Source organism: Phaenicophaeus curvirostris, chromosome 30, assembly GCF_032191515.1.
Source record: "Phaenicophaeus curvirostris isolate KB17595 chromosome 30, BPBGC_Pcur_1.0, whole genome shotgun sequence".
Lineage (NCBI taxonomy): Eukaryota > Metazoa > Chordata > Aves > Cuculiformes > Cuculidae > Phaenicophaeus > Phaenicophaeus curvirostris.
In genome coordinates this window covers 4,617,016-4,640,769 of record NC_091421.1, presented here as the reverse complement: position 1 = coordinate 4,640,769, position 23,754 = coordinate 4,617,016, and the positions used below count along the sequence as shown (strand labels likewise).

At 49.8% G+C, this 23,754-nt stretch overlaps 2 protein-coding genes across 2 annotated transcripts; both read right to left on the bottom strand.

The window, feature by feature from the left end:
- Positions 1-1,760: 1,760 nt before the first annotated feature.
- Positions 1,761-18,903, bottom strand: LOC138732374 (keratin, type II cytoskeletal cochleal-like). Its single transcript, XM_069878959.1, has 12 exons — positions 18,760-18,903; positions 10,252-10,833; positions 9,167-9,378; positions 8,908-8,968; positions 8,083-8,178; positions 7,607-7,771; positions 6,012-6,137; positions 4,746-4,966; positions 4,593-4,621; positions 4,401-4,482; positions 2,150-2,248; positions 1,761-2,064 (listed from the first exon to the last, which is right to left on the bottom strand). Exons 1-12 carry the CDS (start codon positions 18,901-18,903, stop codon positions 1,761-1,763), a joined length of 2,121 nt encoding a protein of 706 aa, XP_069735060.1.
- An 84-nt stretch (positions 18,904-18,987) lies between these two features.
- Positions 18,988-21,727, bottom strand: LOC138732373 (uncharacterized). Its single transcript, XM_069878958.1, has 6 exons — positions 21,711-21,727; positions 21,349-21,434; positions 20,320-21,132; positions 20,146-20,265; positions 19,450-19,704; positions 18,988-19,202 (listed from the first exon to the last, which is right to left on the bottom strand). Exons 2-6 carry the CDS (start codon positions 21,410-21,412, stop codon positions 18,988-18,990), a joined length of 1,467 nt encoding a protein of 488 aa, XP_069735059.1. The 5' UTR covers positions 21,413-21,434; positions 21,711-21,727.
- Between the last annotated feature and the right edge of the window lie 2,027 nt (positions 21,728-23,754).

The window sequence follows — 23,754 nt, the reverse complement described above, 5'->3', positions numbered from 1 at the left end:
TTCCCTCATCCTCATTAAACCCCTCTGAAAAGATATGCCAAGAGTTAGGATCAGGCAGTACAAATCATAAAACCAGTGCTAAACCTCCTTAAAACTTTAAACCTTCTAATACCAAAGGCTTTAAAAGAAGACATGCACACTGAAAGCATAGGACGTGACTACAGCACCGAGATTCACAAGGCTATTAATTGAACGTGTAATTGCAACTTATGTGAATTTGAGGGGCCGGTGGTAGAAATTAGTTGCGTAAACTGATACTTCTGCCTTATTCAAATGGGATAATTCAGCGTATTTACAGCATGACTTTCAGATTACACCTTTGTTTATAGTACTTAAGGCTCACAGTTTATACTGGGTTGCCAACACAATTGGCAATATCAGTTCAAACAGACATTAGAGACTTCAAGCTAAAGCTTGTTACTTCCTAGATCCTTTAAGTTCTAAACAAAGATTTATCAGAAGCGAAACGCAGATTTGAATCCAAAGAAGAGCACAAAAGGCAATTGTTAGGAGTTTTATGGAGGAAAACTGCGTCGTAGACAAGGCAGACGAAGGCTGCCGTGCCCCTGCTCCCTTTCCGCACCCCATTATACATGGCAGCTGTGTGGGAGACACTTGGAACGCAGCAGAGACTGCAATTAAATGTCTGTGAACCAACTGGGCTGCAGCAGCCCCAGCTCCAAAACTCCTCACCAGAGCTGCTGCTTCCTGATAGGCAAGAGATTTGGGGAGTAAGTTGCTCGGTATTGGGTAAAATGTGTTAGCCAAGTCCCTGTTGTTGCCCCTGAATCGTATCGAGAAGGCAGCTGTGCAGAAGGTTCACTTACTGACTTCTAGGTCTTTTCAAAGAACAACAAGTGTTTTGCCTTTTGGCACATAAGACCTCAAGAATCAACAGTTTTTTATTGTGAGTATGGACACGGGAAGTGGGAGATGCAAAAATTGCATCTTTTTGACTCAAAAGAAAACAGGAAGAACTTAGGAAGCACAAAAAGAAAATAATTTGACGAGGGGTTGTATGAGTCATTTTGACAACTTGCAATCTTGCCCTTTGTCAGCATTCTTCTCCGCAAACGCGCTGCTGAAAATGAAATTCATTATAAGAACATGTGAAGTTCACTCATTTGCTTGGTGCCTCTGGAGATGAATCCAAACTAGCTCTTCCAATCTGTTTTATGCGATAGTCTCAAAGAGCTGTGCTCCGTCCCTGTAATTATCCCTAGTCATAGAAAACTCGCTGCATTCAGATGGGACAATGGCAATAACCTACCTGTGCTGAGAGCAGTAAGACTGGGTCAGAATATGTATTTTCATACCCACAGTTTCATGGACTTTGTAGACCCTCATACACATCATCCATAAGATGTTAAAAGAATTGATTTCATTAGTGCAGCCTCATTCCCTTATATCCTAAAGCCAAAGCTGTCCAAGAGAACTTGATCTGGTAATGTATTTTTTCCTCTCATTAGCCCACATCTGCTTTACGTTAGAAGTCAACGCTGGGTTTTTTCAAAGGATATTCCTTATAAAAGCCATCAAACACGGGGCCTGGGTGCACCTTCCTCCCCGCTTCAGCCATCAAACTAGCCAATTTCATCTTTGAGACTCCCTCTATGGCTGATGGAAGGAGATAGGCATCTCCAGACGGTGACTCATCACATCCTAAAATAGGCACCTAAGACAGGTGGGAGGAATCCTCCTTGGGAGGCACTTACCTCTCCTTTTATTGACTACCAGAGGCAGTCTAGACAACCAGACAACTAGACCAGGCGCCCCACTTCTAGATGGTTAAAGTCAGGTGAAATTAGTCCCATCCTTTGGGCTCCAGATTTCTTGAGCACCTTTGAAGTCTTAATGAGAGTCCGGAACACCACATGTTCTCGGATGTGCTCAGTTCCTGAAGGATGCACATCGCAGATCTCTGTGCGGTGATTAGTGCCTGTATAACTAGGGCTTGGAACGAAGCAAAGGGTCGTCCTGATCTTTTTCATGTTGATGTCTTCCTCACAAGGTGGAAATGAATGGGGCATGTACGGGAATCCAGGACTCTGGGACAGCATCGCCCTGCCAGTTACATCAAAAAGGTTAAAAAAGGAAAAAAAAACATTGCAGGTGTTAGTCAGTGAAAACAGCTTCCCTATAAACCTACAGGAGCTCTTCTCCATTCCTGATGAAGCTGTTTTCTTGGCAGAAGAGGTTCTCCAAGCCATACAGAAGGAACTGCTTGTGGAAGTTGGGCCAGGTCCACCTGGGAAACATATTCAGGAGATAAGCTCTTCCTTTCATTATGCTTAAAGCCAAGTGCCAAAGCCCATGGTTTGATTTGTGCAGCTTTGTGGTGTGCAGCTGAGTTTCTGACAGAACTGGCTGATGGCTGAAGCACCAATGATGACGACGGTCACGGGTTTAAAATAAAGCACTTGCTAACTTAATTTATCAGATCTTGGAATGTCTATGGTAGCAGGAGTCTGGATGTGAGAAAGCAAAGCCAATTCTGTGTCGTTTCCCTGACTTATTCTTCTCTTGCATAAAAAGTGTCAGAATCATCCATTTTCCATGGGAACACCATAACCTCTATGAGATACTTAAACTCATCTTAATGAATATTTACGGCTGCTTGACGGTTCTTTTCTTGTCAAATCTTTCTTGTGGTTTCATCCATTAAAGATTGTGACTATTTTCCTTTGTGCTCCTTGTATTTGACTGGGAAATAACTTCCTGTCACAGGAGAATCAGGGGGGGAAGAGGAAGTTCTTCCAGTTCTGCACCATGATAATTACTTTGATAGGAAAGACCTTCCTTCTGGATTCCCTCTTTTGCAAAACCCATATCTATCTAACCTGGTTGATTCCTTTGTCCTGCTCATTGGCTTTCATCAGTTTAATCAAAAACAACTTAGTCCTTTGTGGTTGATTTATGTTAATAATTTGTTGGCTTCTTTTCTTTAATCTGCTCAGATGTACAATAAAAGGTCTCCCTTTGATCTGTTCTCAAATTCTACACTGGTAGGTGAAGGATTTCTAAAACGACGCTGAAAGAAACAACCAAGCACGTTCCAGGATTTTTTCTCTCTAATGACCTTATTGCAGCAGATTTTGAAGAGGGATAAAATGTGTTTTGGTGTCACACCTCTGTGGCAGATGTGCTATAAAAATACAAAGAGACTGTGATGCTTTTTCTATGAATCTTGAAACACCCAGTGAACAGCATTAGGTAGGAGTCAAATTTGGTGCAAATCAGCACAAATAAGGAGGCTTTAAAAGTCTTCCTTCATTTGCACCACATAAGGAATTGTTCTGCACAACACTCTCTGGGCAGCCCTGCCACCTCTGCTTAATTGCTAAGATTTCTAATTAGCTGATATGTCTTGTCCAATTTAGGAATGGGGCATTTCTGCATTCTTGGGAAACGCTGCAAACCAAACGATGGCACATTTGTTCTCCATGCGATTTATTGGAAAAATAGCAAAACACGTAAAGCTCTTGAGTCAAGGAAAGAGAAGGCTGCGATCAACAGGTACGTCAGGACACCAAGGATGAAGCAAACAGGAGCACAAGCGACATTAATTACTCTCTGCTGACTACAGAAGATGAAACGGCCCCATGTGTCTCACCTCTCCAACTTCACTGTCTCACCTAAAATTATGTCGCATAGACTTTGATGAAATGATGAGTCCTAAAGAGCTCTTTTCCAGAAACGCTTCCCAGAGCGCTCTAGGAAAAGGATTCTGAATTAACTGTCTTACGTTATTTCATAGACAGCGAAGTCCTAATCCAGGGGAAAAAAGGAGGCTTGTGGGAAGCAGGAATCAAATGATAAGAAGATAAGTTCCCCAGTACAACGACCAGCCCTGTAAAGAAACAGCAGAAACCAAAAGGAGATGGTTTGTGTCCCTTTTTTTGATGAGTTTCTCTGATGTGGTTTCATGATGCTACAGTGTTCTTGCACCCAGTTTGCCTTTTCCTCGTGTGTAAGGTGGACTTGAGGAGGTTTCTACCACTAAAAGTAGAGCGGGGATTTCATTTTTCTCCTTTAGGTCTTATGTCCTGGTTGTCCTGACTCTCACAGCTGAAGTTTAGACCCGGATGTTCCCGGAGCATGGACGTCCAGTTGAAATCCTCACTCCTGGCCAGCATGTTCCTTGTGGGTGAGCCGAGTTTCCCAAGCTCTTTGCAGCCCTGCAGCTCTCTCTACAGCTCCCTGAGAGCCCACCAGTGCGTGGAGGAGCTGAGGTCTGGTGTGAATCGCCCCCATCTCCTCCTTCACTCCTAAGGATGCAGCTCGGAGCACCAGGAATACACTGCTTGCCCGCAGAGCTTGCGAGGCTTCTGGAGGCGAATCCTCTGTGGCAGGAACCATCGCCTTTGGGTAGGGATGCTCTACCAGCACTACAGGAGGACCTGCATCTTCTGAACTGTCTAGCAGATCCACATCCCAAGCTGGCTTCACAGCCAGAGGTGGTGGTGCAAGGGGTGGTGACAACTGTCATGGGGAAAAACGAGCTGGATCACTCGCAGGAAGGTCCCAGCCTTCCTCCCAGAACTAGATTAATTAAAGTTGTAAGGAAAATAGAAAACCTTGAGCTTACTTACACAATCTCACAGGGCTCCCAAGGCATATCCTGAAGGAGAAGAAGGTCACAAGGTTATCCATCACACATACACTATTTTCCAGCCTCCTTGCCTCTGCTGAGGAGTTCCAAGGACTGAACACAGCACACACTCGGTTACAACCATGGTGCCCACCTGCTCTCTTCACCCTCCAGGAGAGATTTATACATTGCGATCTCAATATCCAGGGCCAGCTTGACGTTCAGCAGCTCCCAGTAATACCGCAGCCTGCAAGACCGTTCATCCTTGGCCTTCTGGAGAGTGTTCTGTAGCTCAACGTGCTTCACCCAAGCATCTTTGAGGACACATTCTCCACGCTGCTCAGTATCACGAAGAGTTGTTTGCAGAGAGGAAACCTGTCAGGGGACACACATGTTGTCCTCATTTTCCCTACCCCCTTTCTTTCTATACTTACCTTCAAAAGAGAAATTATAGACTGGTAGAGTCATAGCATGGTTTGGGTTAGAAGGTACCTTAAAGCCCATACAGTTCCACACCCATGTCCTATCCTTGCACTCTCTCATCCAGAGCCCCTCTCCAGCTTTCCTGGAGCCGCTTTCAGCACTGGAAGCTGTTCTAAGTTCTCCCCACAACTATCTCTTCTCCAGGATGAAAAACCATGACTCTCCCAGCCTGTCCACATGTTAGAGGTTCTCCAGCCCTTGAATCATCTCCGTGGCCTCCTCTGGACTCACTCCAGCAGCTTCAGGTCCTTCCTGTGCTGAGGACTCCAGAACTGAACGCAGGGGTCCAGGTGAGGTCTCACAAGAGCAGGGTAAGGGAACCATGCTGGATTTTTCTTGCCTCCCCTCAATAAAACTTATTTCCTTTTAAGGTGATTTTAATGGATTGCAATTAAACATCAATTCTGAAATACTACAGGAGGGCTGGATGTGCCCCTGTATTGCCAGACAGTGTTTAAGACTTGTTTTGAGGATACCAATACTTTGTTCTAATTGGAACTAATAATTAAGGCTCTCCATTACTTCCCATTATAAACTACATAATGAATTTGATGGTCTGAAAATTAGACCAGTTTCTATGGGTGCTGAATTACTGGTGAGTCATAATCCTACCCTGCTTATTGGATGCTTTGAATCTCTGTCAGATGCACGGTCTCCTGCCAGAATTTGTGTTGGAGGATTTTAGCAGTTTTCTGAGTGGCTGCAGCTAATCCAGTGATCTAATTTGGCACAATTAGTTCTTTGCAATAATTAAAATGATTCAACAGAAAACAAGCCAGCAGATAATCCTTCTTTCCTGCTCAGTACTCCTAAGATCTTCTCTAGACCAATGCAATTGGTGTGAGGTGATGCCACGAAAGAAATGCCACGGAAATGTAGAAAAACATGACTTGGGATCACACATCTTGGACCAGTGAGGAAATACAATCCATCGTACCTGTTTCTTCTCATTTTCAAGGTCACGCTGTCTTTTCTGGATCACAAACCTCAGGTTTTCAATCTGTTGCTGGTGGGACTTGAGTTCATTGCAGCGTTTCTCCTTTGCCTCCTCAAGCTCTTGGAACTGATAGTAGGAAAAGACAGAACTGGAAATTAGTACTGGTAAGGTACGTGATCTTAGAATAGAATCATAGAATCATAGAATAACCAGGTTGGAAGAGACCCACGGGATCATCGAGTCCAACCGTTCCTATCAAACACTAACCCATGCCCCTTAGCACCTCGTCCACCCGCCCCTTAAACCCCTCCAGGGAAGGGGACTCAACCACCTCCCTGGGCAGCCTCTGCCAGTGCCCAATGACCCTTTCTGTGAAGAATTTTTTCCTAATGTCCAGTCTATACCTCCCCTGGTGGAGCTTGAGGCCATTCCCTCTCGTCCTGTCCCCTGTCACTTGGGAGAAGAGGCTGGCACCCTCCTCTCTACAACCTCCTTCCAGGTAGTTATAGAGCGCAATGAGGTCTCCCCTCAGCCTCCTCTTCTCCAGGCTAAACAACCCCAGCTCTCTCAGCCGCTCCTCATAAGACCTGTTCTCCAACCCCCTCACCAGCTTTGTTGCTCTTCTCTGGCCCCAGTCCCTCAGCTGCTCTCAGAACCCCTGGGCTCCAGCCCCTTCCCCAGGTCTGTTCCCTTCTCCAGATGCACTCAAGCCCCTCAGTGTTTTTTTAGACTGAGGGACCCAAAACTGAACCCAGGGTTTGAGGTGCAGCCCCAAGCACAAGGTAGGGAAGGGACAATCCCTTCCCTACTCCTGCTGGCCACCCCATGGATGATCCGAGCAAGGATATAGGAGCCATGCTTCTGTTTCCAGAGTGAGTTAAACTGTCTTCAGCGTAGTCCTCAGCACTTTGCAGCTCCTGAGACTTTCAGCAGAAACTGGAGGGTTCCTCCTGTAGCTTTCACTGTTCAGCTCACCCACAAGCTCCCCACTCAACTCCATCCTGTCCCATTGCACTGTATCTGTTTCAGAGATGCTTTCCTGACTTTGAGATATTGCTCAGTGTAGCAGGATTATAGAACAGTTTGGGTTGGAAGAGACCTTAAAGATCATACAGTTCCACCCCTGCCCTGGACAGGGACACCTCCCACTGGATCAGGGGCTCCAAGCCCCATCCAACCTGGCCTTGGACACCTCCAGGGATGGGGCAGCCACAACTTCCCTGGGCAGCGTGTTCCAGTGTCTCATCACTCTCATGGTGAAGAAATTCCTTCTTATTCCAAGTCTAAATCTGCCCGTCTCCAGTTTATAGCCATTGTCCCTCATCCTATCACCACAAGCCTTTGTAAAAAACCAACTCTCTCAGCCTGTCCTCATAGAGAAGGTGCTCCAGCCCTCTGATCATCTTTGTAGACTCCTCTGAACCTGTTCCAACAGCTCCATCTTCTTACGTTAAGGAGGAAATTTAGGAAACGGAATGGAAAATTAGGTCCAGAAGTTACATGGTGAAGACAGAAAGAAAGTAAAATCACTGCTTCTCCACGAACACTCTTGACAGTGAGAGAATTAAGGATGTGCTCTGGATGCTACAACTTACCCTAATTCTATAAAACACATCCAATTCTGCCTTGCTTTTCTGAGCTATGTCCTCATAAGAGCACTCGACGCTCCTGAGGATACCCTCCGCATCCAGGCATCGGCTGTTGTCCATCTTCACAATGACAGAGGTGTCGCTGGGACTTCTCTTCAGCTCAGCAACATCCTAGAAGCCATGTGAAGTGGCAATAAGTTGACAATACATCTCTGTCCTTGGATTTCTTATCTCACACTCCAGTGAAAATAACACCAGCACTGAGAGCTTGACCTAAGTCACAGCCCAGGGGCTAAGACTAGGGTTGGTCACGCATGCAGCTTGAGGGTTCAAGGGGTGGGATTGAGATCTCAACATCTTCTTTGTCTGGATCCTCATGGCCTGCCAAAGAGAGCCTGATGGATTGGTTTAATCAGGCCTAAACCAACGCAGACAAGGAGTGGCTGGTAGAAAAAGCAAGGCTGGGACAGGAGCATCCATACCTGAGCAGAAACACGTTTCAAGAACTCTATCTCCTGCTTCAGGGTTTCCACCTTTGCTTCCAGTTCTGCCTTGGCCTGACAGGCACAGTCCACGTCCTAAAAGAGTTTGCAGACAAGGAGGCCTAAGGAAGTTTCATTGTGTTTTCAGAGCAAGAAATTTTGTTTCAAAACTATAACTGGGAAGCTCGGATCCCCCTGAACAGCAACAGCTGAGGGATCCCAAAAGCATACGCGGTATTGCCAAGTTCTTTGATTGATTGAAAAACATCGTGCTTTGGGCCTTGGAACTAGGAAGCCAGCAGTTTAGAATGAAATTGAGGTTTAATGTTCTCTGTCAATATCCGTGAAATGTTTTATTTTCACCTGTGCTTTTCCAATGGCTTTTAACACTCTCAAGACCTGACCCTTGCCTTGCAAGGAGCTGATCATGGCATCATAGAATCATGGGATCACAGAATGGGTTGGGTTGGAAGGGATCTCAAAGCCCATCCAGTTCCAACCGCTGCCATGGGCAGGGACACCTCCCACTGGATCAGAGGCTCCAAGCACCATCCAACCTGGCCTTGAACCCCTCCAGGGATGGGGCAGCCTCCAAGTCTCTGGGCAACCTGGGCCAGGGCCTCCCCACCCTCACAGCAAAACATTTCTTCCTAAGATCTCATCTCAATCTCCCCTCTTCCAGCTCAAAACTCTTCCCCCCCCCCCCATCCTCTCCCTGCAATACCTGGTCTGGAGCCCCTCCAGCTTTCCTGGAGCCCCCTTTAAGATCAGAGGAAAGTTCTTGGATCTCTCCATCCAACCCTTCCATTCATACAAATTCCTCACCTTCTTCAGTAACACAAATTCATTCTCTGCAGATGTACGTCTGTTCATTTCCTGATCATATCTATTGAAGAAGAGAAGACACTGGTTAGTGGGTCGTTCTGAGCCTAGAGACCTTGTGTGGGTGGGTTTTTAGGGATCAGAGTGCTTTTGGATATCAATCTTTAGTAAGAAAGATGTCTATTTATCTCGACAAGCATAAAAGTCCAATCTGAGAAGCTGTTGGAACCCACTGCGCCGTGAACGGCTTCTGCTCACTCACTTGCATCTGAACTCTTCAGCAAGCTTCTCCATGTCATTCAGCTCAGGCTCCATCTGTCCCTTCTCACGCAGCAGTGAGTCCAGCTGCTTCTGCAGGCTGCAGATGAAGTTGTTGAAGACACAGTTGATGTCCTTCCGGAACGGCAGGACCTGCTTTTGGAGTAGGTTCCATTTGGTGGCCAACACCCTGTTCTGTTGCTCTAGGTGCTGCACCTGCATTCAGAAAACAAAGGCACCTTCTTCAGACACGTGCTTAGATGCTTCGTACGGGGACCAGATGAATGGTAGGCACTGGCCCATCCCTGGAGGTGTCCAAGACCAGGTTGGATGGGGTTTGGAGCCCCTGATCCTGTGGGAGGTGTCCCAGCCTGTAGTAGGGTTTTGGAATTGGATGAGTTTTGAGGTCCCTTCCAATCCAAACCATTCCGTGATTCCATGATTTTATGGATGTAGGGGAAGCAAGGCCTCTTCTCCTCTCAGTCAGCACTGCAGGTTTAATGATTAAGTTTGAAGGGAAAAAGAGGGGGCATTGCGATCTTCCTAATCCTATAATCCTACAGCAAACTGGACATGCTGCTCTCCCACTCTCCAAGAAAGCCCTGAACCTCACAGTCTTTCTGGCAGCTACGGAAACAACAGAATATTTAAATAGATAGTGGAAACCATCGGTTATTGATAAGAGACAATGTGCCTTTACAAGGTCTAGCTACATAGAGAGAAGTGAACATCCTAGTTCAGTGAGATACCTCGGAGGAGAAGTTCCTCTCCACTACGAATAATGAAAACAGCTACAGCTTATCAAAGCACATAGGCTCAATTAATAGAACATTATCAGCTAGATCTGCACTTGAAATGCCTGGCACTGGGACCACACGTGTTAAAAACAGCACAAGGCTCATGTAATATGATGAGAGAAAAAGAGGAATCAAAAGCAAAAAAGATGATGTCCTTCACGCTTAAAATTAACGGAATCATCAAATCGTTTGGGTTGGAAGGGACCTAAAAGCTCATTCAATTCCATCCCCTCCCACTGGATCAGGTTGCTCAAAATGTCATCATTCCTTAAAGTTCTATCTCAGGTCTCACCTTGTCAATCAAGGAGGCAAACTGGTTATTGAGGCTCTTCATCTGCTCTCTCTCCTGCTTTCGTATCTGCTGGATTTCAGGGTCGATCTTCACATCAAGAGGTTGCAGCAGGCTCTCGTTGACATGCACTGCACGAATACCTTCACTTTTGCAGCACCTACCATGAAAACTTAACCCATGACTCCCACCTTCACCCCTGGCATGGACCTCCTGCGCGAGGCTTCGGCCAGAAGAAATCCATCTACACCCATCTGTGTTTCGAAGGCTTTCGCTGTTGTGACTCCAGGCTCCGGAACCTCTTCCAGATAGCAAAGCAGAGGGGAAAACGCTGCTTCGGCAGCAGCTCAGGACACTCACAGAAGAGGATGAGAACTTTCTTCCATGAAAAGACCTTCCAGCTGACAGCTGCTGGCTCATGCCGGCAGGCGTGATGGAGGAGGGGATGCAAGAGAACAGCAGAACATCCAACCCAAAAGGGCCCCTCTGCTCCGCCACCTCCGAGTGCCTCTTTATACACCTCTCCGAAGCGGGGCTTGGTTGATGCAGGTGAATAATTGGGGGTTTTCTTGGGGTTTGCCTTGCCTGGCAGCAATTTGCAGGTTTAAATATGCAAAACCATGCATAACACTGAACATTTGCGAAATCCTATGGAATTCTACTGGTTTTAAATCACTGCGTCTGCACACTCAGCTCAGAGGATCCAACGGGCTGGGTTTCATGAGGATTCTTCTTCTTTTTTTAGTTTGTCTTCCTTCCTTACATTAATTACAGTTTAGCAAATGGCCTTAAGAGTATCTCCCTCTGTCAAGGAATCTTCTGTCAGATAGCAAATTATGAGCCCTTTTTGCAGTATCTGTTCTTTTCACAGTCACTCCCTTCACAAGGACAGTATGAGTCCATGAGGCAAAATCAAAGACAGGACAGTGCTTGGAATCACAGAATCACTAGGTTGGAAAGGACCCACTGGAGCATCGGGTCCAACCATTCCCATCAAACACTAAACCATGTCCCTCAGCACCTCGTCCACCCGTCCCTTAAACCCCTCCAGGGAAGGGGACTCAACCCCCTCCCTGGGCAGCCTCTGCCAGAGCCCAATGACCCTTTCCATGAAAAATTTTTTCCTGATGTCAAGCCTGAACCTTCCCTGGTGGAGCTTGAGGCCGTTCCCTCTAGCTGGGAACCATGGCATGGACAAGACACACACAAACATCCTTGCCTTGGTGCAAGAGTGCAAAATATTTCTTTTTCATAAAGAGGCCCCAACACTCCGTCCCCAGTTACAGACAATAAGTGACTGGATAGGACTCATGGCTTCTAACTTTTGATGCTAGGTCTGCTGTCTGAGGTGTTGCTCTCCAGGGAGCCTCTCTCTTCTTCCTTGAAATCAAGAAAGCCTTAAATCATAAAATCCTGGAACGATTTGAGTTGGAAGGGACCTTAAAGTCCATCCAGTTCCACCCTCTGCCATAGGCAGGGACACCTACCACTGGTTCTGGTTGCTCCAAGCCCCATCCAACCTGGCCTTGAACCCCTCCAGGGATGGGGCAGCCACCCCTGCTCTGGGCAACCTGGGCCAGGGCCTCCCCACCCTCACATGAAAACATTTCTTCCCAATATCTCATCTAGGAAAAAATTTAACCAGCTCAGAATTGAATGTCCAGCTTTTAGAGGAAGAAATAGCAGAGCTGCATCTTCTTATGAAGTTTTATTGGCTTTAATTGTGTAGAACACATTGAAAAATGAGACGCATATGGGGATGACAATAAATAACATAGAAAATAGGAAGCTCATCCACAAGGCTGTAAAGTGGATGCTTGTTAATCGTTTAATTAGAAGCAGTGGTAGGCTTGGCCTTGGTGGGCAGACAATGAATGCACCAGCAACCAGTATCCTGCAAAAAAATACCTTATTAATACAGCTGCTGCACAGCCACTCTCGGTTAGGACCCATTATATTTGAGCTTGTAATTAAAACTCTTGGAATACCTCAAGGCGAGTAAAAAAGATTTATTAGAGTTGTTTGACAGGGAAGAAAAGGCTGATATGTTTAATGTATTTGCTGAGAGACTCACAATACCTCAGAGGTGGAGCTAAGATTACATCTCTGACCTTGCGGCTTCTTGCCAACGTCTCTTTCAAAACAGCAAGGTAGAGGTTCATTCCAGATGATTTGAAAGAAATGGGTTTCCCCTGCTATTATCCCACATTAATCCTTAACTTTTTCAATAGGCTCATACCTTGGCCAGTGTATTTTTTTGCCAATTAAACATCTAAACATATCAAATTCCCAAGAAATGGTAAGTCTGTGCTCGCAGACCAGAGAGCCACTCAGACTCCGTGGGAGCATCAGCGAGAGGGAGGGGATTCTTCCTCTCTGCTCTGGTGAGACCTCACCTGGAGTCCTGCGTCTGGTTCTGGAGTTCTCAGCACAGAAAGGATGTGGAAGAGTGAGTCGAGAGGAGGTCACAGAGATGATCTGAGAGCTGGAGAACCTCCTGTATGAGGACAGGCTGAGAGAGTTGGAGTTGTTCATCCTGGAGAAGAGAAGGCTGCGGAGAGACCTTAAAGCAGCTTCCAGGACTGAAAGAAGCTCCAGGAAAGCTGGGGAGGGGCTCTTGATTAGGGAGCGCAGGGAGAGGATGAGTGGGAATGGTTTCCACCTGGAAGAGGAGAGATTGAGATGAGATCTTAAGGATAAATGTTTTCCTGTGAGGGTGGGGAGGCCCTGGCCCAGGTTGCCCAGAGCGGTGGTGGCTGCCCCATCCCTGGAGGGGTTCCAGGCCAGGTTGGATGGGTCTTGGAGCCCCTGATCCAGTGGGAGGTGTCCCTGCCCATGGCAGGATGTGGACCTGGATGGGCTTTGGGGTCCCTTCCAACCCAAAGCATTCTACAATTCTATGAAAAGGGATCTTTTTTCACAAGTTTTTTGGTTTCACAACGATTTTTTGATCTTTGTTTCCACTCCCTGGGCTCATCCAAGGCCTTTTTCACCAGCTTTCACAAGAAGGCTGATGAAAACCAAAACTGGTTATCAGAAACCTTGCTTGTCTTCTATCTGCAAGAGAAGCTTATGCCAAGGGTTTTCTTGTACCTCATTATTTGCAAATGTTCTGCACTGGAACAGCTTGCCCTTAGCCCAGTGAGAGACATAATTGATGGTGTGAAGCAGCTGGAAAGACAACTCTAGCTTAATTGCAGGTTCTTGACAGCACTATCAATTACACCCACACACAAGAGCAGGAACGATTGAAGTCCTGGGTGTCTCACCTGGCTGCTTAAATGCAGGCAGAGTCCATGACAATCCCAGCTGGAAGAGCCGGATTGGAGCCCAGGAGGAAGGAACTTGTCCCAGAGCTGCTCCAACTTGGTCTTCGTTCTGTGCTTCCAGTTTTTCTCTTCTTGGGCTCTCACTGAATCCCACCGCTGCATCTGCATGGCCCTAGTGATGAGGTGCCACAATGCTTGGTGGTCCTCCTGCAGCTTCTGAGCAGGGGTGGGTGATCCCACAGCACTCTCCCTGGCCCTCCTGCTGGCAAGGAGACGTTGGCTCCTTTCAAGCAAGAAAGAGTTAGCTCAAAGCTCTTGTTTCCTTGCTGCGGTTAGAGCCGACAGGCTCATGGATAGTTTCAAGATTTTTCCTCCCACTTTGATAAGCAAAACTCTGAACTTGGGTTTTCACACCCCCAGATAGGCAAAAGTTCATCCATCCAGATTTGCACAGGGAAGTGGTGGAGTCTCCATCCCTGGAGGTGTTCAAAACCTGTGTAGATGTGGCACTTTAGGACATGGATCAATCAACACAGTGGGATTGGGCTGATGTTTGGACTGGATGATCTCAGAGGTCTTTCCAACTTTCATGGTTCTTTGATCGATTCTATGATCAACCTCACCTCTCACTCTGAATCCTGACATCCTCTGATGACCCTGAGTCCCCAAAAGGCAGATGATGCCACCTGATGGAACCCTTGGGCTGTTCTCAACTGCTGTAGTTTAGAGGATCACAACGTCAGCTCTGCTTTCCCTTCCCAACTTCACCTCATCCCACCCAACTTGTGGCAGGAGACAAAGCTCTGCTGTGTCATTTCATAGAATCACAGAAGCACCAGGTTGGAAAAGACCTGCCGGATCATCGAGTCCAACCATTCCCATCAATCACTAACCCATGTCCCTCAGCACCTCATCCACCCGGCCCTTAAACCCCTCCAGGGAAGGTGACTCAACCCCCTCCCTGGGCAGCCTCTGCCACTGCCCAATGACCCTTTCCATGAAAAATTTTTTCCTAATGTCCAGCCTAAACCTCCCCTGGTGGAGCTTGAGGCCATTTGTCAGTGGAGACTCTCCAGGTTTGGAATATACCAGATCTTCTGCACTTAGTTCTTTTCAGTTGATGGAATCCGTTCTATTCATGTCAGAGGGATTGTGTTTGACTTTCAGGAGAGGGAGGGTTGTATGTGTATGTGGGTGCAAGGGGAGGAGCTCCCAAGGTAATCACAGCTCATTAATTTGCTTCTAATCATCAAGAATTTTGGAAAGAGGCCCAGCAATGAAGATAGGAGGCCCCCAATCTTCACTGTGCTACAATGCAGCCTTTTTGCCAAGGTAAACCAGGAGGGAACTTCTTGTTCTGGCCACATCTCCACAGGGCTCAAGTCCAAAACCTGATCAGTCAGACGGAGAGTGGGAGAGCGGGTGCAAAGACCAGTTCTACACCCTTGTAGTACAACTTTTTCTCCCACTAGGTGGTGGTATCTAACGCTTTTTCAGCCTCCTTGGCCACCTGGGTTTATGGTTGGGATCTTGGTGGTGACAGGAGCCTGTTCACACCTTGTTCAACACAGAAACCTCTCAGGATACCACTAGCAAGAGCTCACTCACAGGTATAAAGGGCAGCGTTTAGAAGCCACTACACCATGGGACAAACAACGTCCTCAGTCCTTGCGAGACAGTGGGGTTTTGTACGGATTTGTACTCTGAGGTTGACTATGAGCCTGGGAAGTTTTGTAAAATGTGGGCATCCAATAATGCTCCGCTGGCAGAAAACCAACACTGAGATAGAGTTACCACCATCTTTAATGACAACTAACCTACTGTCACCTTCTTCTTCACCACCCTGGGGTCTTCCCTTCATACTTGTCATCCTGTTTGTCACCTCAATGCTTTTGGAGGCTCAAGCTCTGCCTGGGCACAGGGTGTCAGTAGACACCTTCTTGCAGTGTGACATCCTGGACGTGTTTACAGCATCGTGATGACCCATAACACACGCCTCAGGACATTAATTGCCATTAATCTGAAGGCCCTATCTTATGGTCTTCTTCTTCTCATGACTTGAGCTCAGCCCGTGAACCTCAAAAAATCAAACTGTCTCTGGGCACAGCCTTAGGTAGACCATCTGGTGATATTTTCCACCCAAAAAATGCATGTGTAATGTCTAACTGATGTTAAATTAGCATTGAGTCAACAAGAATTGAGCAGTGGCCATGTCCCTGTGTTATCCATGGACACAGCACCTCTTCTAGCCACTTTCCACACTTTGCATGTGCTGTGGTAGTGGGAATAAAATCATCTGCTTGACCATCCCAGCTCAAATCTTTATGGTCCAAAGACCAGAAACCCATCCTTCATCTGATCAGAGTCGAATACACAAGCTCCTTGAAGATAACAGCAGAAGCTGGACCACATAAGTGTTGAAGGAAAGGAACAGCAATAATTAAGCAAGTACAGAGGCCACAAAGATGATCTGAGGGCTGGAGCACCTCCTGTATGAGGACAGGCTGAGAGAGTTGGGGTTGTTCAGCCTGGAGAAGAGAAGGCTCCAGGAAGACTTTAGAGCAGCCTCCCCATATTTAAAGGGATTCCAGGAAAGGTGGAGAAGGGTCTCTTGATCAGGGAGTGCAGGGAGAGGACAAGGAGGAATCTTTTTCAGCTGAAAGAGGGGAGAGTGAGATGAGATCTTAGGAAGAAATGTTTTGCTGTGAGGGTAGAGAGGCCCAGGTTGCCCAGAGCAGTGGTGGCTGCCCCATCCCTGGAGGGGTTCGAGGCCAGGTTGGATGGGGCTTGGAGCAACCTGATGCTGTGGGAGGTGTCCCTGCCCATGGCAGGGGGTGGGACTGGATGGGCTTTGAGGTCCCTTCCAACCCAAACCATTCCAGGATTCTGTGACAAGAAATATTATAGTTTTAAACAACTGAAATCCTGGGCCAGATTTTTCACTGCTACTTAAACAGGGGTAGTTTTAAGGGGAAGAAAGTGTCATCACAAACCAGAGATTTGATTATAGCTTAGCTGACAAGCAGAACAGGTTTTGATATACCCTTCCAAACCCTTTACTACATCAGTCCAGCACTTAAGGCTACAGACTGCTGGTGCGCAAACACTGCTTAGATCAGCACGGTGGGAATAGTGATTGAGCCCCTTGCACCAGCTGAGGATTAGCAATCTCTTCTTTAAGCTGCTCTGCCTGGTTCCTGCAACTGTAAACTGCAGCAGGGGGGTGGTGTGATCTCCAATAGGTGATTGAGGGACTTTTTTACGAAGCCATGGAGTGACAGGACTAGGGGCAATGGTTATAAACTGGAGAGAGGCAGATTTAGACTGGACATTAGGAGGAATTTCTTCACCATGAGGGTGGTGAGGCCATGGAACAGGTTGCCTGGGGAAGCGGTGGCTGCCCCATCCCTGGAGGGGTTCAAGGCCAGGTTGGATGGGGCTTGGAGCCCCTGATCCAGTGGGAGGTGTCCCTGCTATGGGACATGAGTGGAACTGGATGGGCTTTGAGGTCTCTTCTAACCCAATACATTCCAGGATTCTAACATGTGGCTACTTCTCAGTTCTCTCATTCCCTCGAGGTAAGAGATCGAATTATCTGGGTTCAAATTATCAAATTTCAGCTGAAAATTATTCCCCTCATCCTCATCCATCCCCGATCAAGAGCCCCTCCACAGCTTTCTTGGAGCCCCTTTCAGTACCAGAAGCTGCTCTAGGGTCTCCTCAGAGTCTCCTCATCTCCAGTCTGAACAACCCCAACTCTCTCAGCCTAGTTTGGACAGGAGGTTCTCCCGTCCTTGAATCATCTCTGTGGCCTCCTCTGGACTTGCTCCAACAGCTCCATGTCCTTCCTGTGGTGGGGAATCCACACCTGGGCTCAGGGCTCTAGATGAGGAGGGGGTGTTGTGGCTGAGGATCCTCCGCACCACAGGGCAGGGATGATGTTGTCCATGACTGGCCTCAAGCTCCACCAGGGGAGGCTCAGGCTGAACATTAGGAAAAAAATTTTCACGGAAAGGGTCGTTGGGCACTGGCAGAGGCTGCCCAGGGAGGGGGTTGAGTCCCCTTCCCTGGAGAGGTTTAAGGCACAGGTGGACGAGGTGCTGAGGGACATGGTTTAGTGTTTCATGGGAATGGTTGGACTCAATGATCCAGTGGGTCTTTTCCAACCTAGTGATTCTATAATCCTATGATTCTATGAGGTCTCACAAGAGTGGAGCAGGGGGGCAGAATCCCCTCCCTCGCCCTGCTGGCTGCGCTTCTGCTGATGCAGCCCAGGAGTGTCCTGCTTGACTGGCTGGATTAGACCAATACGGCTAGTATCATGAAACCCATTTTCACAGATGTTCTGCATACGCGCCCCCTCCCATCACAAAGAGATGTCCTTTTGTAACCCCGTTCTTCCACTTTTTCACTTTTATCTTGAGTTTGTTTCAGATCTCCATAATCCGGGTTATATATTTCAAGAGTTCTTTCAAAACTCTCATCTCTCACAATGGAGTCATGACTTCCTGAAGACCAAAACACACACAACAGAGAGGGTTTCAAGCTTTTAGTTGATGAATACAAAGGTTCCAAACAACTTGAGTTGAAGTGGTCAGAGAAAGGTGAAGGAAAGAAGTGCAACCGTCCAAATATTGTCACAAAACAAATGTCTGTGGTTGGACAATTCAGGAGGTGGGCAGGTAGGAAGAAAGGAGCTTGGGATTGTGTGTGAACCATTCAGAAGAGGGGTGACTCAGTGGTGGGAAGAAAATCCCTTCACAATCAATAGCATAGGGAATATCTTCTTCTGATTCCACTGGTTGATATTTGAATGCATATTTTACTGGTACAAAGCACCTCCAGATGAAACTAAGACAATTCCATACCCAGACCTACAACACAGCCTTTAAGAATAACCATCATCCTTCAGAGCATTGTCCAATCCCACCTGCAGGGCTGTACCTCCCACGTTCATAGCTCCCTCCTCAATAATCCTCTTCCCCTTCAGAGCCAGCACCAATGCCAGAGCAATACCCACCACTGTCTGACCTGCAGAAATTCCTGGAGTTGGATCCCCCACCTCCAAATCCATAACTTCCACTTCCAGAACTGCAGACACCGCCGCTACTTGATCCAGAACCTGCAGAAACTGAACTTCCTTCATATCTAGAGATGGAACCTCTTCTACCAGAGCTGCTGCCTCCTCCAAAGCTCATCCCTCCACCAGAGCTCATCCCTCCACCATGGGGACTGCATATACCACTGCCAGAGCCAAATCCTCCTCCTCCTGAGCTGTGGCCACCTCCAGACATGGAGCCTCCACTGCCCGAGCTTCCTCCACCACCATACCCTGAGCCACCTCCTCCACAGATGGAACCACCACTGCCGTAACACGACCCTCCATGGCTTCCTCCTCCACTACCTCCAGAGATGGAACCTCTCCTGCCTGAGCTGCTGCCTCCAGCGGAGCTCATCCCTCCACCAGAGCTCATCCCTCCACCATGGGGACTGCATCTGCCAGACCCAAATCCTCCTCCTCCTGAGCTGTGGCCACCTCCAGACATGGAGCCTCCACTGCCCGAGCTTCCTCCACCTCCAAACCCTGAGCCACCTCCTCCACAAATGGAGTCACCACTGCCATAGCTCGACCCTCCATGACCATATCTTCCTCCTCCTCCACTACTTCCAGAGATGGAACCTCTCCTACCAGAACCGCTGCTTCCACCAGAGCTCATCCCACCACTACTGGGACTGCACCTGCCACTGCCAGAACCGAATCCTCCTCCTCCCGAGCTGTGGCCACCTCCAGACATGGAGCCTCCACTGCCAGAGCTTCCTCCAAACCCTGAGCCACCTCCTCCACACATGGAACCACCACTGCCATAACTTGACCCTCCGTGACCACAGCTTCCTCCTCCTCCACTACCTCCAGAGATGGAACCTCTCCTACCTGAGCCGCTGCCTCCACCAGAGCTCATCCCTCCACCAGAGCTCATCCCTCCACCATGGGGACTGCAACTTCCACTGCCAGACCCAAATCCTCCTCCTCCTGAGCTGTGGCCACCTCCAGACATGGAACCTCCACTGCCAGAGCTTCCTCCACCTCCAAACCCTGAGCCACCTCCTCCACAAATGGAGCCACCACTGCCATAACTCGACCCTCCGTGACCATAGCTTCCTCCTCCACTACCTCCAGAGATGGAACCTCTCCTTGAGGAGCCGCTGCCTCCACCAGAACTCATCCCTCCACCAGAGCTCATCCCTCCACCATGGGGACTACATCTGCCACTGCCAGAGCCAAATCCTCCTCCTCCTGAGCTGTGGCCACCTCCAGACATGGAGCCTCCACTGCTCGAGCTTCCTCCACCACCATAGCATGAGCCACCTCCTCCACTACCTCCAGAGATGGAACCTCTCCTACCAGAGCCACTGCCTCCACCAGAGCTCATCCCTCCACCATGGGGACTGCATCTGCCACTGCCAGAACCAAATCCTCCTCCTCCCGAGCTGTGACCACCTCCAGACATGGAGCCAGAACTGCCAGAGCTGCTTCCGTACCCTGAGCCACCTCCTTCACAGATGGAACCACCACTGCCATAACTAGATCCTCCATGACCCGACATTCCTCCTCCTCCAGAGATGGAACCTCTCCTACCAGAGCCACTGCCTCCACCAGAGCTCATCCCTCCACTGTTGGGACTGCATCTGCCACTGCCAGAGCCAAATCCTCCTCCTCCTGAGCTGTGGCCACCTCCAGACATGGAGCCTCCACTGCCAGAGCTTCCTCCAAACCCTGAGCCACCTCCTCCACACATGGAACCACCACTGCCATAACTTGACCCTCCGTGACCACAGCTTCCTCCTCCTCCACTACCTCCAGAGATGGAACCTCTCCTACCTGAGCCGCTGCCTCCACCAGAGCTCATCCCTCCACCAGAGCTCATCCCTCCACCATGGGGACTGCAACTTCCACTGCCAGACCCAAATCCTCCTCCTCCTGAGCTGTGGCCACCTCCAGACATGGAACCTCCACTGCCAGAGCTTCCTCCATCTCCAAACCCTGAGCCACCTCCTCCACAAATGGAGCCACCACTGCCATAACTCGACCCTCCATGACCTGAGAATCCCCCTCCTCCACTACCTCCAGAGATTGAACCTCTCCTAGAGGAGCCACTGCCTCCACCAGAACTCATCCCTCCACTGTGGGGACTGCATCTTCCACTACCAGAACTGAATCCTCCTCCTGCTGAGCTGTGGCCACCTCCAGACATGGAGCCTCCACTGCCAGAGCTTCCTCGATCTCCAAACCCTGAGCCACCTCCTCCACAAATGGAGCCACCACTGCCATAACTCGACCCTCCGTGACCACAGCTTCCTCCTCCTCCACTACCTCCAGAGATGGAACCTCTCCTACCAGAGCCACTGCCTCCACCAGAGCTCATCCCTCCACCATGGGGACTGCATCTGCCACTGCCAGAGCCAAATCCTCCTCCTCCTGAGCTGTGGCCACCTCCAGACATGGAACCTCCACTGCCAGAGCTTCCTCCACCTCCAAACCCTGAGCCACCTCCTCCACAAATGGAGCCACCACTGCCATAACTTGACCCTCCATGACCGGACATTCCTCCTCCTCCTCTGCCAGAGATGGAACCTCTCCTACCTGAGCCGCTGCCTCCACCAGAACTCATCCCTCCACCAGAGCTCATCCCTCCTCCAGAGCTCATCCCTCCACCATGGGGACTGCAACTTCCACTGCCAGAGCCAAATCCTCCTCCTCCTGAGCTGTGGCCACCTCCAGACATGGAGCCTCCACTGCTCGAGCTTCCTCCACCACCATAGCATGAGCCACCTCCTCCACTACCTCCAGAGATGGAACCTCTCCTACCAGAGCCACTGCCTCCACCAGAACTCATCCCTCCACCATGGGGACTGCATCTGCCACTGCCAGAGCCAAATCCTCCTCCTCCTGAACTGTGGCCACCTCCAGACATGGAGCCTCCACTGCCAGAGCTTCCTCCAAACCCTGAGCCACCTCCTCCACAAATGGAGCCACCACTGCCATAACTTGACCCTCCATGACCGGACATTCCTCCTCCTCCTCCGCCAGAGATGGAACCTCTCCTTGAGGAGCCGCTGCCTCCACCAGAACTCATCCCTCCACCAGAGCTCATCCCTCCTCCAGAGCTCATCCCTCCACCATGGGGACTGCACCTGCCACTGCCAGAGCCAAATCCTCCTCCTCCAGAGCTGTGGCCACCTCCAGACATGGAACCTCCACTGCTCGAGCTTCCTCCACCACCATAGCATGAGCCACCTCCTCCACTACCTCCAGAGATGGAACCTCTCCTAGAGGAGCCGCTGCCTCCACCAGAACTCATCCCTCCACCATGGGGACTGCATCTGCCACTCCCAGAGCCAAATCCTCCTCCTCCTCCTGAGCTGTGGCCACCTCCAGACATGGAACCACCACTGCCAGAGCTTCCTCCGCCTCCAAACCCTGAGCCACCTCCTCCACAAATGGAGCCACCACTGCCATAACTCGACCCTCCGTGACCATAGCTTCCTCCTCCTCCTCCACTACCTCCAGAGATGGAACCTCTCCTACCAGAGCCGCTGCCTCCACCAGAACTCATCCCTCCACCAGAGCTCATCCCTCCACCGTGGGGACTGCAACTTCCACTGCCAGAGCCAAATCCTCCTCCTCCTGAGCTGTGGCCACCTCCAGACATGGAACCTCCACTGCTGGAGCTTCCTCCACCACCATAGCAAGAGCCACCTCCTCCTCCACTACCTCCAGACATGGAACCTCTCCTTGAGGAGCCGCTGCCTCCACCAGAGCTCATCCCTCCACCATGGGGACTGCAACTTCCACTACCAGATCCAAATCCTCCTCCTCCTCCCGAGCTGTGGCCACCTCCAGACATGGAACCTCCACCGCTGGAGCTTCCTCCACCACCATAGCATGAGCCACCTCCTCCTCCACTACCTCCAGAGATGGAACCTCTCCTACCAGAGCCACTGCATCCACCAGAACTCATCCCTCCACCAGAGCTCATCCCTCCACCGTGGGGACTGCATCTGCCACTGCCAGAGCCAAATCCTCCTCCTCCTGAGCTGTGGCCACCTCCAGACATGGAGCCTCCACTGCTCGAGCTTCCTCCACCACCATAGCATGAGCCACCTCCTCCACTACCTCCAGAGATGGAACCTCTCCTACCAGAGCCACTGCCTCCACCAGAACTCATCCCTCCACCATGGGGACTGCATCTGCCACTCCCAGAGCCAAATCCTCCTCCTCCTCCTGAGCTATGGCCACCTCCAGACATGGAACCACCACTGCCAGAGCTTCCTCCACCTCCAAACCCTGAGCCACCTCCTCCACAAATGGAGCCACCACTGCCATAATTCGACCCTCCGTGACCACAGCTTCCTCCTCCTCCTCCACTACCTCCAGAGATGGAACCTCTCCTTGAGGAGCCGCTGCCTCCACCAGAACTCATCCCTCCACCAGAGCTCATCCCTCCACCGTGGGGACTGCAACTTCCACTGCCAGAGCCAAATCCTCCTCCTCCTGAGCTGTGGCCACCTCCAGACATGGAACCACCACTGCTGGAGCTTCCTCCACCACCATAGCATGAGCCACCTCCTCCTCCACTACCTCCAGAGATGGAACCTCTCCTACCAGAGCCACTGCCTCCACCAGAGCTCATCCCTCCACTGTGGGGACTGCATCTGCCAGACCCAAATCCACCTCCTCCCGAGCTGTGGCCACCTCCAGACATGGAACCTCCACTGCTGGAGCTTCCTCCACCACCATAGCATGAGCCACCTCCTCCTCCACTACCTCCAGACATGGAACCTCTCCTTGAGGAGCCGCTGCCTCCACCAGAGCTCATCCCTCCACTGTGGGGACTGCATCTGCCACTGCCGGACCCAAATCCTCCTCCTCCCGAGCTGTGGCCACCTCCAGACATGGAGCCTCCACTGCCCGAGCTTCCTCCACCACCATAGCATGAGCCACCTCCTCCACTACCTCCAGAGATGGAACCTCTCCTACCAGAGCTGCTGCCTCCTCCAGAACTCATCCCTCCACCATGGGGACTGCATCTGCCACTGCCAGAGCCAAATCCTCCTCCTCCTGAGCTGTGGCCACCCCCAGACATGGAACCTCCACTGCCCGAGCTTCCTCCACCACCATAGCATGAGCCACCTCCTCCACTACCTCCAGAGATGGAACCTCTCCTACCTGAGCCAG